The 11,540-nt window shown below is 40.8% G+C and overlaps 2 protein-coding genes across 3 annotated transcripts; both read right to left on the bottom strand.

The window, feature by feature from the left end:
* Positions 1-2,437: 2,437 nt before the first annotated feature.
* Positions 2,438-4,897, bottom strand: nudt7 (nudix (nucleoside diphosphate linked moiety X)-type motif 7). 2 transcript variants are annotated; one of them, XM_012919597.3, is made up of 4 exons: positions 4,566-4,897; positions 3,874-3,946; positions 3,027-3,185; positions 2,438-2,928 (listed from the first exon to the last, which is right to left on the bottom strand). In XM_012919597.3, the coding sequence occupies exons 1-4, from the start codon at positions 4,739-4,741 to the stop codon at positions 2,575-2,577; spliced, it is 762 nt and encodes a 253-aa protein (XP_012775051.2). In that variant the 5' UTR covers positions 4,742-4,897; the 3' UTR covers positions 2,438-2,574. The 2 variants fall into 2 exon arrangements, with proteins under 2 accessions (XP_012775051.2, XP_004553406.1); XM_004553349.5 differs by lacking the exon at positions 4,566-4,897 and having other exon boundaries at positions 3,874-4,410.
* A 110-nt stretch (positions 4,898-5,007) lies between these two features.
* hprt1l (hypoxanthine phosphoribosyltransferase 1, like) lies at positions 5,008-11,206 on the bottom strand. The gene is made up of 9 exons (XM_004553354.6): positions 10,759-11,206; positions 10,338-10,444; positions 9,785-9,968; positions 9,519-9,584; positions 9,414-9,431; positions 9,093-9,175; positions 8,241-8,287; positions 6,623-6,699; positions 5,008-5,577 (listed from the first exon to the last, which is right to left on the bottom strand). Exons 1-9 carry the CDS (start codon positions 10,774-10,776, stop codon positions 5,530-5,532), a joined length of 648 nt encoding a protein of 215 aa, XP_004553411.1. The 5' UTR covers positions 10,777-11,206; the 3' UTR covers positions 5,008-5,529.
* Positions 11,207-11,540: the final 334 nt, after the last annotated feature.

Here is an 11,540-nt window from a genome sequence, read left to right as displayed (position 1 = left end):
TGTACTAAGTCTCGGTTTTTCTCGTTGGAATGTTTTTACTGTTGTTCGTGTTGTGTTTCGATATTAAGTTTCTGTTTCTGTTTGTAGCCCGTGCAGGTTGGCGCCGCATGAAGCTGGCTCCTGTTCTTTGTGTTGTGAACAGGGGCTCACTGGTAGATGAAATCTGTTACATAGAGGTTGCCATTTTTGATTCCATCCTTGGTGCTATGTAGAGGAGTAATGGACACTTCTGTCGTCATGTTAGTACAGTTTGTACTATCAATAGCACTTGCATTCGTTTTTAGTTTGGAAGAAAAATCGAGTCTACAGTGCTGGCTGTTGTTGAGGGATCAGACTGGAGTGCAACCCACCCAGGCATACCAAAGCTCCTGATTGTGAATGGTCGCCATTTTGTCCTCGCCATCGTAACGTTTACTCATTTGCATTTGTTTGTTCACATAATGCAGCTCTCACATGGCTAACAATTCAGCATGCTGGGGGGGTTGTTTTGTTTTGCGCTTTTACAAGATTTCTGATAGTTTTGCGAAGGTACTTTGCTTCATGGATCAGTTTATCTCATTAACATTTCCACCAATTTGATACATCACTCTATTTTTCAATGAAGAGTTGACATTGTTGAACTTTCCAAATCTAATATTAGCCAATTTGGCGTTATCCCCCCCCAAAAAAGGACATGTGTTTTTTTTTCTTGGAGACTTCAGACATTAGTATCACATTGCTCACATGCATTGTTTACATTTTCATGGTCATACTCTTTTATCTTTGCAGCTGTTAGTGATCCATTTTAAAAGTAACTTATCTTTTTTAGAATTTTGTAATCCATGTATCAAAATGTAGAGTATTTTTGTAAAACTAAACTTTTTTTCTTTTTTGCTCATAGCAAAGAACTATCATTGCTAGTGTTTTGTTGGTTTTTCCCCTGAAATGAAGCGCAGGTTTATTAAGTCTATGACTGAAACTAGAAATGTAAGTGGACATCAAGCGATTATGTTAGACTTAAATCTACTGTCATGATATTGACTTTACGCAAACTGTAGAACATAACGTGAAGTTTACTCCTCTTTTTTGTGCTCTGTGTGTTTTGTGTGGGCGTTTTGTATTTTAAACTCCTCTTTTGTTTTTGTTTTTAACATCATGCATCTCAAATGGCACTTTGACTCGTCCATTAACTGTAGATCAAGTTAGAGTGCAGTAGTGATGTTTCCAAGCATTCCATCCCTCTCAGTTAGGGGAGCTAAAGAGCACATGATGTTGTGGAAGAAGTGCGGAACAGTAATGCCTCTTAAAGCCATACCAACACAGAAAGCCAACCCGTGACTTCGGTTTCATGAATGTAAATTTTACCTCATGGTGTGTGGAATGGAGCTTGCTCTACATCTGACATCGGACCAATACTAGGCTTAGAGAAGATATATTTTGAGGCGGAGGGAAGGGGATGGGCAGGGCGACACCAGCTGTCATTTGTGTCACTGCACATTGGTCAAATTGTTTTTGATTGTGGTGTAATTTCAAAACCGACCATTAGTTTTATTATTATTATTCATTTCAGTCCGACTTTGTCGAATAGCCACTTCACCGGGGGGGAGGGAAAAAAAAAAAAAAAAGAAACTGTTGATTTAAAGGCGTTGAAAAGAGCACACAAATCTTTGCATAATATTTTTGTCCTTCAGTCATGTAAATGAATATCCATGTATATTTAAATGTGAAATATACTGCAGGGGTATTTTGAATTTCAATTGTGACGCTTTCAACAGAACTTTGTGTGCCTTGATAACTTAAACGTTGCTCTGCTGTGTTTACTGGTGTCCCTTTTGTCTCATTGCTCCTTTTTATTCTCTAAGACTGTTTAACATCCGAAAGCTTTTCCGTTACTCTCTCCTCCCCCTGACACGGACATAACCGTAACTGTTATACTTTAACATGTTCTCAATCCGTTGCAAGATATCAACATAATATTGTGCAGCTTCACCAGTGAATTGTCACCTTGTTGTTTTCTATTGAAAATGCTTTTCATGCCTCATGAGATTTGTACATGTGAGGTAAAAGGGACGAGACAGTGGAGATTGTTTTTAGCGAGAACTTTGTGTTGATGTGCTTGTCAACATTACTATTGTTGCTGTGAAACGCTTGATCAAAAGGGGCAACCATGATAAATTAAATTGCCAATAGTGTGAGCTGTATCTTGTGTGTAATCAGTTTGCTCACTTTTCCTAGTTCGCTTCTATTTCACATTCTCCAACAGTTCTGTTGTATCCGTTCTGTGTAGCTTGAGCTTTAGTATCTAGCCTTACGACCCTGCAGTAGGGATAAAGGTCAAACCTGGTGTGTTATCATACATCTGAACTATTATTAACATGTAATTTTGCCTTTGTCTGGACATTTGTATACTCTTTGTTTATATCTGTAATCCTGCTGCTACATTAAATGAATTTTGAAAAACTGAAAATATCTTTTTATTTGCATCTTTTCACCACACTGAAAAGTTTATATACATCCTTTCAAACAATTATTACACACATTCATAGAAATTATACAGTAAATTCAATGGGGCTTCAGGTATTGGGGAAAATCTGTTCATAGTTTACTGATTCTTCTGTGTAGGATCTGTTGGAAGAATGCTAGTGGGTCCTCAGAGTCAAAGCCAACTTCAAACTCGGGTTTCTTTTTAAGAGCAAGGACAGCAACCAGGATGGCCAGCAAGGCAGTCAATCCCCATATGTGATATTGGCTTCCCAAATCAGTGTCCACAAAATAAAATGAGTGCAGCAGCCCCGACATCCCAACGACACCATATGTAGAGTGGTGGTCCTCCTTGCTGGTGAAGAAGTCCAATGGGACTGTGAACACAGCACTGACCTCAGCTGGGTTTGGACTGGGACAAAATGACTCCTCTATGAAGCCAACAACTGGGGTCACCAACAGACCGGTCTGTTGACAAAGAATGACAATTAGGAGGGGGTGATTTGAGAAAATGAATAAGACTCAAGTCAGTCAATACTCTTAAAGAAAATCATGTTTTATTCTACCTTATTAATGATTGGAAACAGCGTACAGACCACCTGAACGTCATCAGGTGATAGACCTATCTCCTCCTCCGCTTCTCTCAGAGCTGTGTCCACATCGTCATGGTCACTGGGGTCTCTCTTTCCACCTGGGAAACACACCTCACCAGCACTGGTCCTCAGCTACAAAGAAAGAAACATAAATAAGATGGATTTACAGGATAGATGAAGACAGTGACTGAGAGATAGCATCCATCTCAGTGTTATCTCAGCTGCTACAGGGTGACAGGAAGGGTACATCTTGGACAGGTCTGTTACAGGGCTACACAGACACAATCATATGCATTCACCTTCACACCTATCAGCCATTTAGAATCATCCATTAACGTAACCCCACTAACTGCCGTCTATGGGAAGTAGCCATGCAAAACGTCAGACATAAAGACCCCAGCCAGATGGTGGGTTCAGGCCCTGGACCACCTTGCTGTGAGGAAACAGTGCTTGCCACAATACTGCCCGTGGAAAGACAGTAGCAAGACTGAAAGTTGGTAAGATGTTAGTGAATCGACCTATATGCATTTATGTATGTTTTGGAGATGACTTTTTGACATTTTGGGGGAAGTTAGTGGGATGGACAGGATTAGGAATGAGTACATCATAGGGATAGTTCGGGTTAGAGGCAAGGCTGGGACGGTTTGGAAGTGCAGAGAAGAGAGGGTGCCTGCATTGGAGAAGGATGTTGAGGACATGCACGGAGTTGGTGTGACAGAAAAGGAAGCTGGGGATAGCGGTCAGATAAAGGTAGATGAAATGCTGTGGCGAACCCCAGATAGAGAAGTGAGAAGAAACCGCATTTACCCACTCAAGTTACCTCTTTTGAACGCAGCGTCAGCAAGGTGTACAGCCGCCCACTCCTCACGAACAGCGGGATCAGCACAGAAGCTCTGGGCAGCAATGGCAGATAGGAAAACTTATCTCCTATGTCAAACTGCTTTAAAATGCCTATAATCTCTTCTTTAACGTGCATGATAGTGAGTGACCTGGTTAAAGTCCAAGTCTTGAACAATCTGGTACGACTTATTATTAAATAAACACAAAATCTTGGAAAACAAACGTTGACAGCTAAAAACAATACTGTTATGCTTACAGTGAAACTAACGTTAGCAGCAGAGCTAAGTCTAATCAGTCCATGGTAGTTCAGAAAACACCTGCGTTGTAGGAAAGCTAATGTGTATATAATGGTAAACTTTCCCAATACCATTCGCCCTTCTTTGACAGCTACTTCCTGCCCGAGTTTAAGCTAACACCAGAAACGGATGTGATGTCGAATTGCGACAACTTCCGCTTTAGACACGTTATTCAATTAGCTAAAGCATTTGGTGTTGATGCTTGAGCCTCAAAAAGAGTACAAGTGTATTTTGAGAGTGTTTGATAATTTAAAACATTCTCTAATAGGATCACGGAGATTATCATGACTGCGGAGAAACTCGAGAGAGGGTATTTTTGTCGCGTTAGTCTCCTCTCTGCTGCCTCCTTTAGAGGTCGCCATAGTGTATCATTTACCTCCACATCACCCTATCCGTAGCTTTCTCCTCTGTCTCACTAACCCACTGTACATACTCCTTCCTCTTTTCCTCAATCTTCAACATCCTTTCTCCAGTATATCCGCGATCTATCATCTGCACACATCCAAACCATCTCAGCCTCGTCTCTCCAACCTGTCCATCTGATGTACTCATTTGCTAATCCTGTATATCCTGGTTACCTCCAGCTCAGCCTCCTTCCTGATACAATCCCAACTGTACTTGTCATTCTTAACCACAGTCTTGCTGCCCTGAAACATGTCCTACACCCCCCCTCACATCCTTTTTTCTTGCCACTCCTATTTCACATAGTACCACAGTCAAGTGTGTTTTGGTAATTAGTTTAAAGTAGGCCTATTACTTTTGTAAAAACATGCATAAATGCAGTGTTACTCCCTCTTCTGGGAAAATAGAAAACAGACTCGAGGTTTCACTGGGATTTGTATTGCTGTAAAGAGATCCTTGGTGAAAACATTGGACATGAATCAAAACATACAGTACATGACAAGTCATTTTATGGCATAATGAGAGGATATGTCTTCAGTATAAATCCAAACTGAAACATTCAAACATTCGAAGGCTACAAATAATCTGACAGCTCACTGAAAATAAAGCAGTAGCCTGAGATGTGTGTACTTCCATAAGAGCAAATTAATTACATTTTTTTAATCTCCACTTCTATTCAAAACTGTTATTTACACCTTCAGTCTTAACATAAATTCAATAAATTGACAACCAAAATATTGATAATATACAGAATTAATCCCACTTATAAGGGGGGAAAGAAATGTTCTTAAAGTTAGTTACAACCCACAAGTCACTTTTTGTGGATTCGCATATAGAAAAATAAATAAGTTTCAAAACACAGCAAAGCTAACGAGGCTCGTCACAGTGGTCCAAGTCTTCAGCGATTCAGACATCGGCCTCTGCAGCACTTCATCTGCTCACACTTTGTACTTCTCCTTTGCTTGGTCATTCAGTATACAGATGTGCTGAGGAAAAGAGGAAAAAACATCAACAGAAATGCTGAATATTATAACACTGGTTTCACTAAAAACCAGTGACACCAAACATGGCAGCCTCATGGTGCGTAAGCAGGCAGAACATCAGGACCCTGAAACTGCAGTTGCCTTTTTTTTTTTTTTACACCTCTTTTATTCCTACTGCAGCAAATATTTAAGGCCAAGTTATTTTCAGAAATACCTTAACATTTTAATACAACACTACACAACCATATAAAAAAAAAAAAAAAAAAAAAAAAAAATCATTTGTTGCCCAATCCTGTAACTATACAAAACACTATAAATATACTTTTCCACTTTGAAGATTTGAGGATAAAGTGACTAAAATTAACATCAACAGTCTGCCTAAATAATGTCATGATTAGGTTAAAATTGGGACTCTGGTGGGTGACTATGTATGTAAGCATAACTGGTCCACATATTGTTATGGCACAACTAGTGCACTCAAACTAAGCTAAAGAAAATGTAATCCCACTTAGACCATTTAGAGAAAAAAAAAATTTTTCCTTTCAGTGAAGGTCAAAATCAGTTTTTAATGCAGGATAAATCCTGATAATTCATATTAGATGGGTCCTCAAAACAACCATGTAAAAGCAATAATATCTAAAATAATTTCATCTTAGGGCAGACAGATAATTTGTGAAATATCAAGCCAATTACTCATTCAGTATCTCAGGTGCACTTGTTCTTGTGAGCATGTAAAAACATCTAACATTTTCCACACCTCTGTAAATAGAATGGTTTGGCACTTGTGCACTTTGGTTTTCTACTCTGAGCACTCAAAGCACTTTTTAACTACACGCACCATTCACCCTATCACACACATTCACAAACTTGCATGCCAATGGATGCATGGGGGCAAATCAGGGTCCAGTATTATACCAGCTTGCCAGCGATTATTAGAACCACAGCTATCTCCAGTGAATGTTGCAGTGATCCAAACCAGCTAAATCTGTGTTAAAAATCACCTTTATAATAGGAGACCTTGAGTAATCAACTTCCAAAAAACACTTACACTGAGATCTCTGAAGTACTCGTTGTAATCCAAAGCATAGCCAACCAGAAAGGCATCCGGTACCTCAAAACCGATGTCTGGGGGAAAACAAACAAACAAACAAACAAACATTATAATATGTATTTATATTATATAAGTAAAATCACATGGATACTGGAGTGGTTGGCACTGTACAAAGCTAATAGTATACTAATAACCTTCATCAGGAAGTCAGTGGGTCTGTGGAACACAACACAGGAAACAAAATCGAAGGCAATCACTTAAGTTGCCATCAAATGCAGAATATACCAAAGTGTCCCCGCTGCTGTTCTGCATAGGCCTCAACCCTCTAAGCCAGCTCATCATTAAGAGCTGATACGATGGATATGAAGGGGTGCAGTTGCCAGAAGATAAAATAGCAGATATATAGAACAACTATAAGTACCTGTATATCCCACAGGCCAACGAGAACCATGACAAAGTCGCACAAAGATCAGCCACAGCCATATACCTCCAAAAGGTATTGTAGGTTCTAAGAAGCTAGCTGAACAGAAGGAATAAGATCCAAGCCATCAATGTCTGTGCCCTATCGATCATCAGATACCCAGTTTGAATAATAAGCTGACCACAGGAGGAGAGAGATGGCACTCATGTCAAGACACCAAAACTCCTCACAATGCACGGAGCTCTCTACCTGAAGTCTAGCACCCTGAGGGTTTATGAGCAACAGAAAAAAGGAACGGAGAGGATTAGTGAGTGCCAAGAATACCTCAGACAACTGAGGATACTTGGGGAACAGGACGAGGAACTATCATGGATGACCAAACCCCTATGGGAATCTGTTCCTGGAATGTACCATCAACGGATAGAGGAAGGAGCTGGCATTAAGAAATACTACCAGTGGATAGAAAAGGATGGCTTAGAGGAGAGTTCTGATCATAGCAGTATAACAACAAGGTCCTATCAGAGCTTGACTTCTAGACAGACAAGCAGCTGCTGACTAACCAACCAGACATAGTGGTGGTTAACAAAGTGCATCTGTGATAGATGTGGGGATCTCAGCCGACAGCAACTAAGAAGAAACACAAAAAATAGAGAACTAGCAAGGGCAGAAGAAACAACTGGAGCAGATGGGAAAGGTAAAGTCTAAAGTGGCTGCAGTGATAGGAGCATTAGGAGCTGTGAGAAGAGGAAATCTCCCTATGTAATATCACTGATACAAGGGGTTATAAATAAGAGAAACCAGAAGCTACTTTTAAGACCACTGGAAGAAAACAAGCAACAAACTGGCTCTGACATAAACAAGCAGTCACTGCTCTTTTATGGTCTCAGCGGAAAGTCAAAACACTTACAGTAACAGCTGTCCTTGAGGGACGATCTTAAAGAGATTACCCAACTCAAACCTAAAAGCATTACATAATCATAGATGGTGTGAGCAGGGGGTTATAAGGCTTGCATTAGTACATAAGTGCCAGGCTCGGCTACATTTAGAGTAGATTTCCCTGAGATTAATTATAATCCTGCTTTATTAAAATTTTCACTGGGTCTTCGAAGAGTCGCAAATGACTGAAAGTCACAAATTGAGCCATACCATTCGTCACTACACAGAGAATGTAGAAGAAAAATAAGAGGTTCTCACAGTCTGGTCTATATCCTGAACTTCTTGGGGTCCTCTTCACCAGGAGACTAGAATGATAAATGCGGAAAGCTTTATGAGGAAGTCAAAGACAAAAAGCTGTCATCAAAACAAAGACTGTTCAGGTCACGTTTTACATCTTTCACTGCCCTGTTACATCCACGCAGTCCAAGATTAAACTTTTTTTTTTTTTTAGCTTATGGACCCATGTACAGACAAAACTGGGGAATCCTATTTCACAAAATAAATTTTTTACTGTGGTAGATTCTAGAAAATGACAATTCTAACTGAAAAAAATAGACGCTTGTGGATTGTAAAAGTGTCTGTTCAGCTGCAGTGTGCTCGAAAGACATTTCAGTGGTAGATATTGCAAAACCTCAGGGGGAACAGAAAATAATCACATGGTTCGAAATCACACTCAAGTGGGAGGAGTTTTACTTTTTCCTGTGGTAAACTACCCCTTAAAAGTCTATAATTCTATTTAAATGGGTATGACAAAAAACTGATAGGAGACTATTACACGGCACACATCAAAGCCACAGAGATGTCCCTCCCAAACTACTGTAAGTGGTGCAAACAGAGGGGAACTGTATCGGCTGAGCACTTTTCCTGTTTTAACCTGCTATCAGGAATACATCAGAGAAATGGCCTCTGCCTCCACAGTGCAGTTAATAGAACTGCAGATTAACTCTTAAGCTGCTCCATCCTTCCGTCACATCACATCTCTAATACAGTCCTAAAGGAGAGTACCCGTTAGTTAGATGCATTTTGTCTCTCTGAAGACATACCAGCCAGTTACTGTGGAGGTCTGTAATTCAGTCTCATGCACTATAAACAGCATCTGAGGGTGCCTACCTTACAACTTTAACCATCTTAGGATTACATTCACTCAGTAGAGAAAGTAGTGTTTCCATCGTCCTTCCCGTCTCCACAATATCCTTTCAACAAGGCCGGAAGTGGTCGAATTAGAGATGTAAGCACAAATAAGCATCTATCAGATATCATGTCTGATATTTAATGTTAAAAGCAAGCAAACATAACTGTAATTTAAAACCACTACAGTAGCAGTAATAAAATATGAGTATTTAATGTTTTATTTAACCCTAATAATAGAGATCATGTTTTAGATGATTCATTCATCATTCAGCCACCTGAATGATAATAACAAGAGCTTACCTCAACAATCAAAACATTCTGCGGAGCAAAAAAACAGAAGCAAAGTTAATAATTTAAACCTCTATGAAGAAGACAGCAGCATTTCTCTGTGACAGAAAGACTAACCTTGCCTGCGAGATTGGACAGCTCATCCCCTCCAATGACTTTAACATTGTTAGTTGACTTATCATTCTGGGGGGGCACAAAAATGAGACAGTATCCATAAGCTCAAACTCCCTCATAATGAAAGTTTTTATCAAAAAAAAAAAAAAAGTCTACTTTTCCAAAATGCCTCTGCACTGCAGCAATTTTTAACAAGAATGCTCTCATTTGTACTTCTGCCAACTCCATTTCCCTCCGCTCACATCCATGAAATGAGAAAGGCGGCTTACGCAGTAGCTCTTCACCCTAATGAAATCCACTGTCAGCGGGACTGATTTATCACTGTTCTGGTTCAGTGATTTAATGTAGTCGAGGAGGTCTGCAAAAAACTTGTAGCCGCCTTTCAGCACACACAGAGCTACAATGTGGTGTCCCCCCATGTCTCGAATGATGTCGCGGGCCAGGCGCTCTGTCCTGCATCAAAGAGGAGGTGGGAGAGAGAAACAGTGACAGCACTGTAAATCATAATGACGCCTAGTTCTTAAATGATGGGGAGAATATCCTTTAAGTGATTTTGCACTTTAGCACTACTGGCATTGAGTCTTCATATGCCCTCAAACCCACCCCTGGTTGTGGCTAGCAGTATTTTGTATAGTGCACACCTGTTTTTCATAGCACACATTCTGAAAACACGAGTCCGCTCCACTAAGTACCTCACGATTGCAGCAGTTTCCCATCACCAGTACACCTGTGCAACAAAGATGTCTGCTGTGAACCCCAACCCCCCCAAAACAAAACAAACAAAACAAAAAACCCAGCCAGAGAGGTGACAAATCACTTTACCTGTCCATGATGAGTCCATGTGGGATAATCACCTTGTCCAAATCGTTCTCATAATGTCTGGGAACACAGAAAAGGTCCAGGTCGTGGCCTTTCTCATCATCAGCTATCTGGAACCATAAATTGAAATGCGCAAACTATTTGGCAGTGACAGATAATGTGCGCCAAAGATGCGTTAAATCAAAGTGAAGCCCCCCACCCCCGGCAACACCGAGCCTCTCAACCACCTGTTTACCCAATTTACTGGGCGAATTAGTGGTAGGGTGGCGGTAAGGTAAAAAGGCATGACAGCTTAGATTGCGAGGGAAAAGCTCGTGCCTCCTCCCTTCTATTTAAAAGGGCCTACCGTGCCCCGCGCACAACCACACCCCGACAAGTACGAAACACCCCAGCCCGGAGAGAGGACGGCAGCTGGCAGCCTCACCTGCAGATAGGAAGCCATGACACCCCCGGCGGCCGTCCGATCCGTTCAGTCGCAGCGAAAAATCTGAACAGTCATGCTCAGGTCCTGAGAGACGGGGAAGAGGAGGGGTGTGTGGAGGTTTGATGACAGGAGGCTGCACGAGCGGCTCTCCTCTTTTCCTTTTTTTTTTTTTACGGACTGCTTGTGAGCTGGAGCGGCACACGCGACGCTCCTCCGCCGGGTTTTAAGCCCTTTACGTCAGAATCCAGTTTGTCTTTCCGATAATCTGATTTGTCCCACACAACCAGGGCTTAAACGCGCTATGGTGGTGTTACTCCTACTCGTATATTTTGGTAAGTGAAAGAGCGAGAAACTTCCAGCGCTGGGGAGAGGCTGCAGATGACGCAGTTTAAAAAAAACAAAAACATGCCAGGTGACGGCTCCTCCTCGTCAAAGAGCTGTGCGCGAGCGTTTATCACGCATCTGTGCTCCGCAATGATTTCACAGACAAGCCCAATACATTAATTAAACCGCTTTTAATTTGACAATATGTGCTAGAAATGTTTCCTGTAGCTTAATTCAAATTTAAAAAATCAGAAATGTTAAATGATTATCACAGTTGTAATTAAAGTGTTTTTATTCTTTACTAATGCAAAACTTGTGTATGAAAGAATAAGTGTGAAAAAGTTATACTGAAACAGGCAATTCACTGGGTTATTACTCATTAAGGTGCTAGCTGTGTCTTTCAGACTAGTCAGAACCTTTGCTGAGGACATTGCTTTGCATCATCTGCTTGATGAGCT

The sequence above is a fragment of the Maylandia zebra genome, linkage group LG7 (assembly GCF_041146795.1).
Source record: "Maylandia zebra isolate NMK-2024a linkage group LG7, Mzebra_GT3a, whole genome shotgun sequence".
In the NCBI taxonomy this organism is placed as follows: Eukaryota; Metazoa; Chordata; class Actinopteri; order Cichliformes; family Cichlidae; genus Maylandia; species Maylandia zebra.
This window is presented reverse-complemented; position numbering and strand designations above follow the sequence as displayed.

What these genes read in the sequence shown, in the direction of transcription:
- hprt1l (XM_004553354.6), bottom strand. An exon ending in AAGATGGTTAAAGTTGTAAG is followed by an intron (nt 8,288 to 9,092) that starts GTAGGCACCCTC and finishes TTATCATTCTAG; the next exon opens with TCTCCTGGTGAAGAGGACCC. An exon ending in AGTACTTCAGAGATCTCAGT is followed by an intron (nt 5,578 to 6,622) that starts GTAAGTGTTTTT and finishes TCTTTTCCTCAG; the next exon opens with CACATCTGTATACTGAATGA.
- nudt7 (XM_004553349.5), bottom strand. Translation starts at nt 4,263, where the DNA reads ATGGTATTGGGAAAGTTTACCATTATATACACATTAGCTTTCCTACAA. An exon ending in TGACGCTGCGTTCAAAAGAG is followed by an intron (nt 3,186 to 3,873) that starts GTAACTTGAGTG and finishes CTTTCTTTGTAG; the next exon opens with CTGAGGACCAGTGCTGGTGA. An exon ending in TGTTTCCAATCATTAATAAG is followed by an intron (nt 2,929 to 3,026) that starts GTAGAATAAAAC and finishes CTTTGTCAACAG; the next exon opens with ACCGGTCTGTTGGTGACCCC.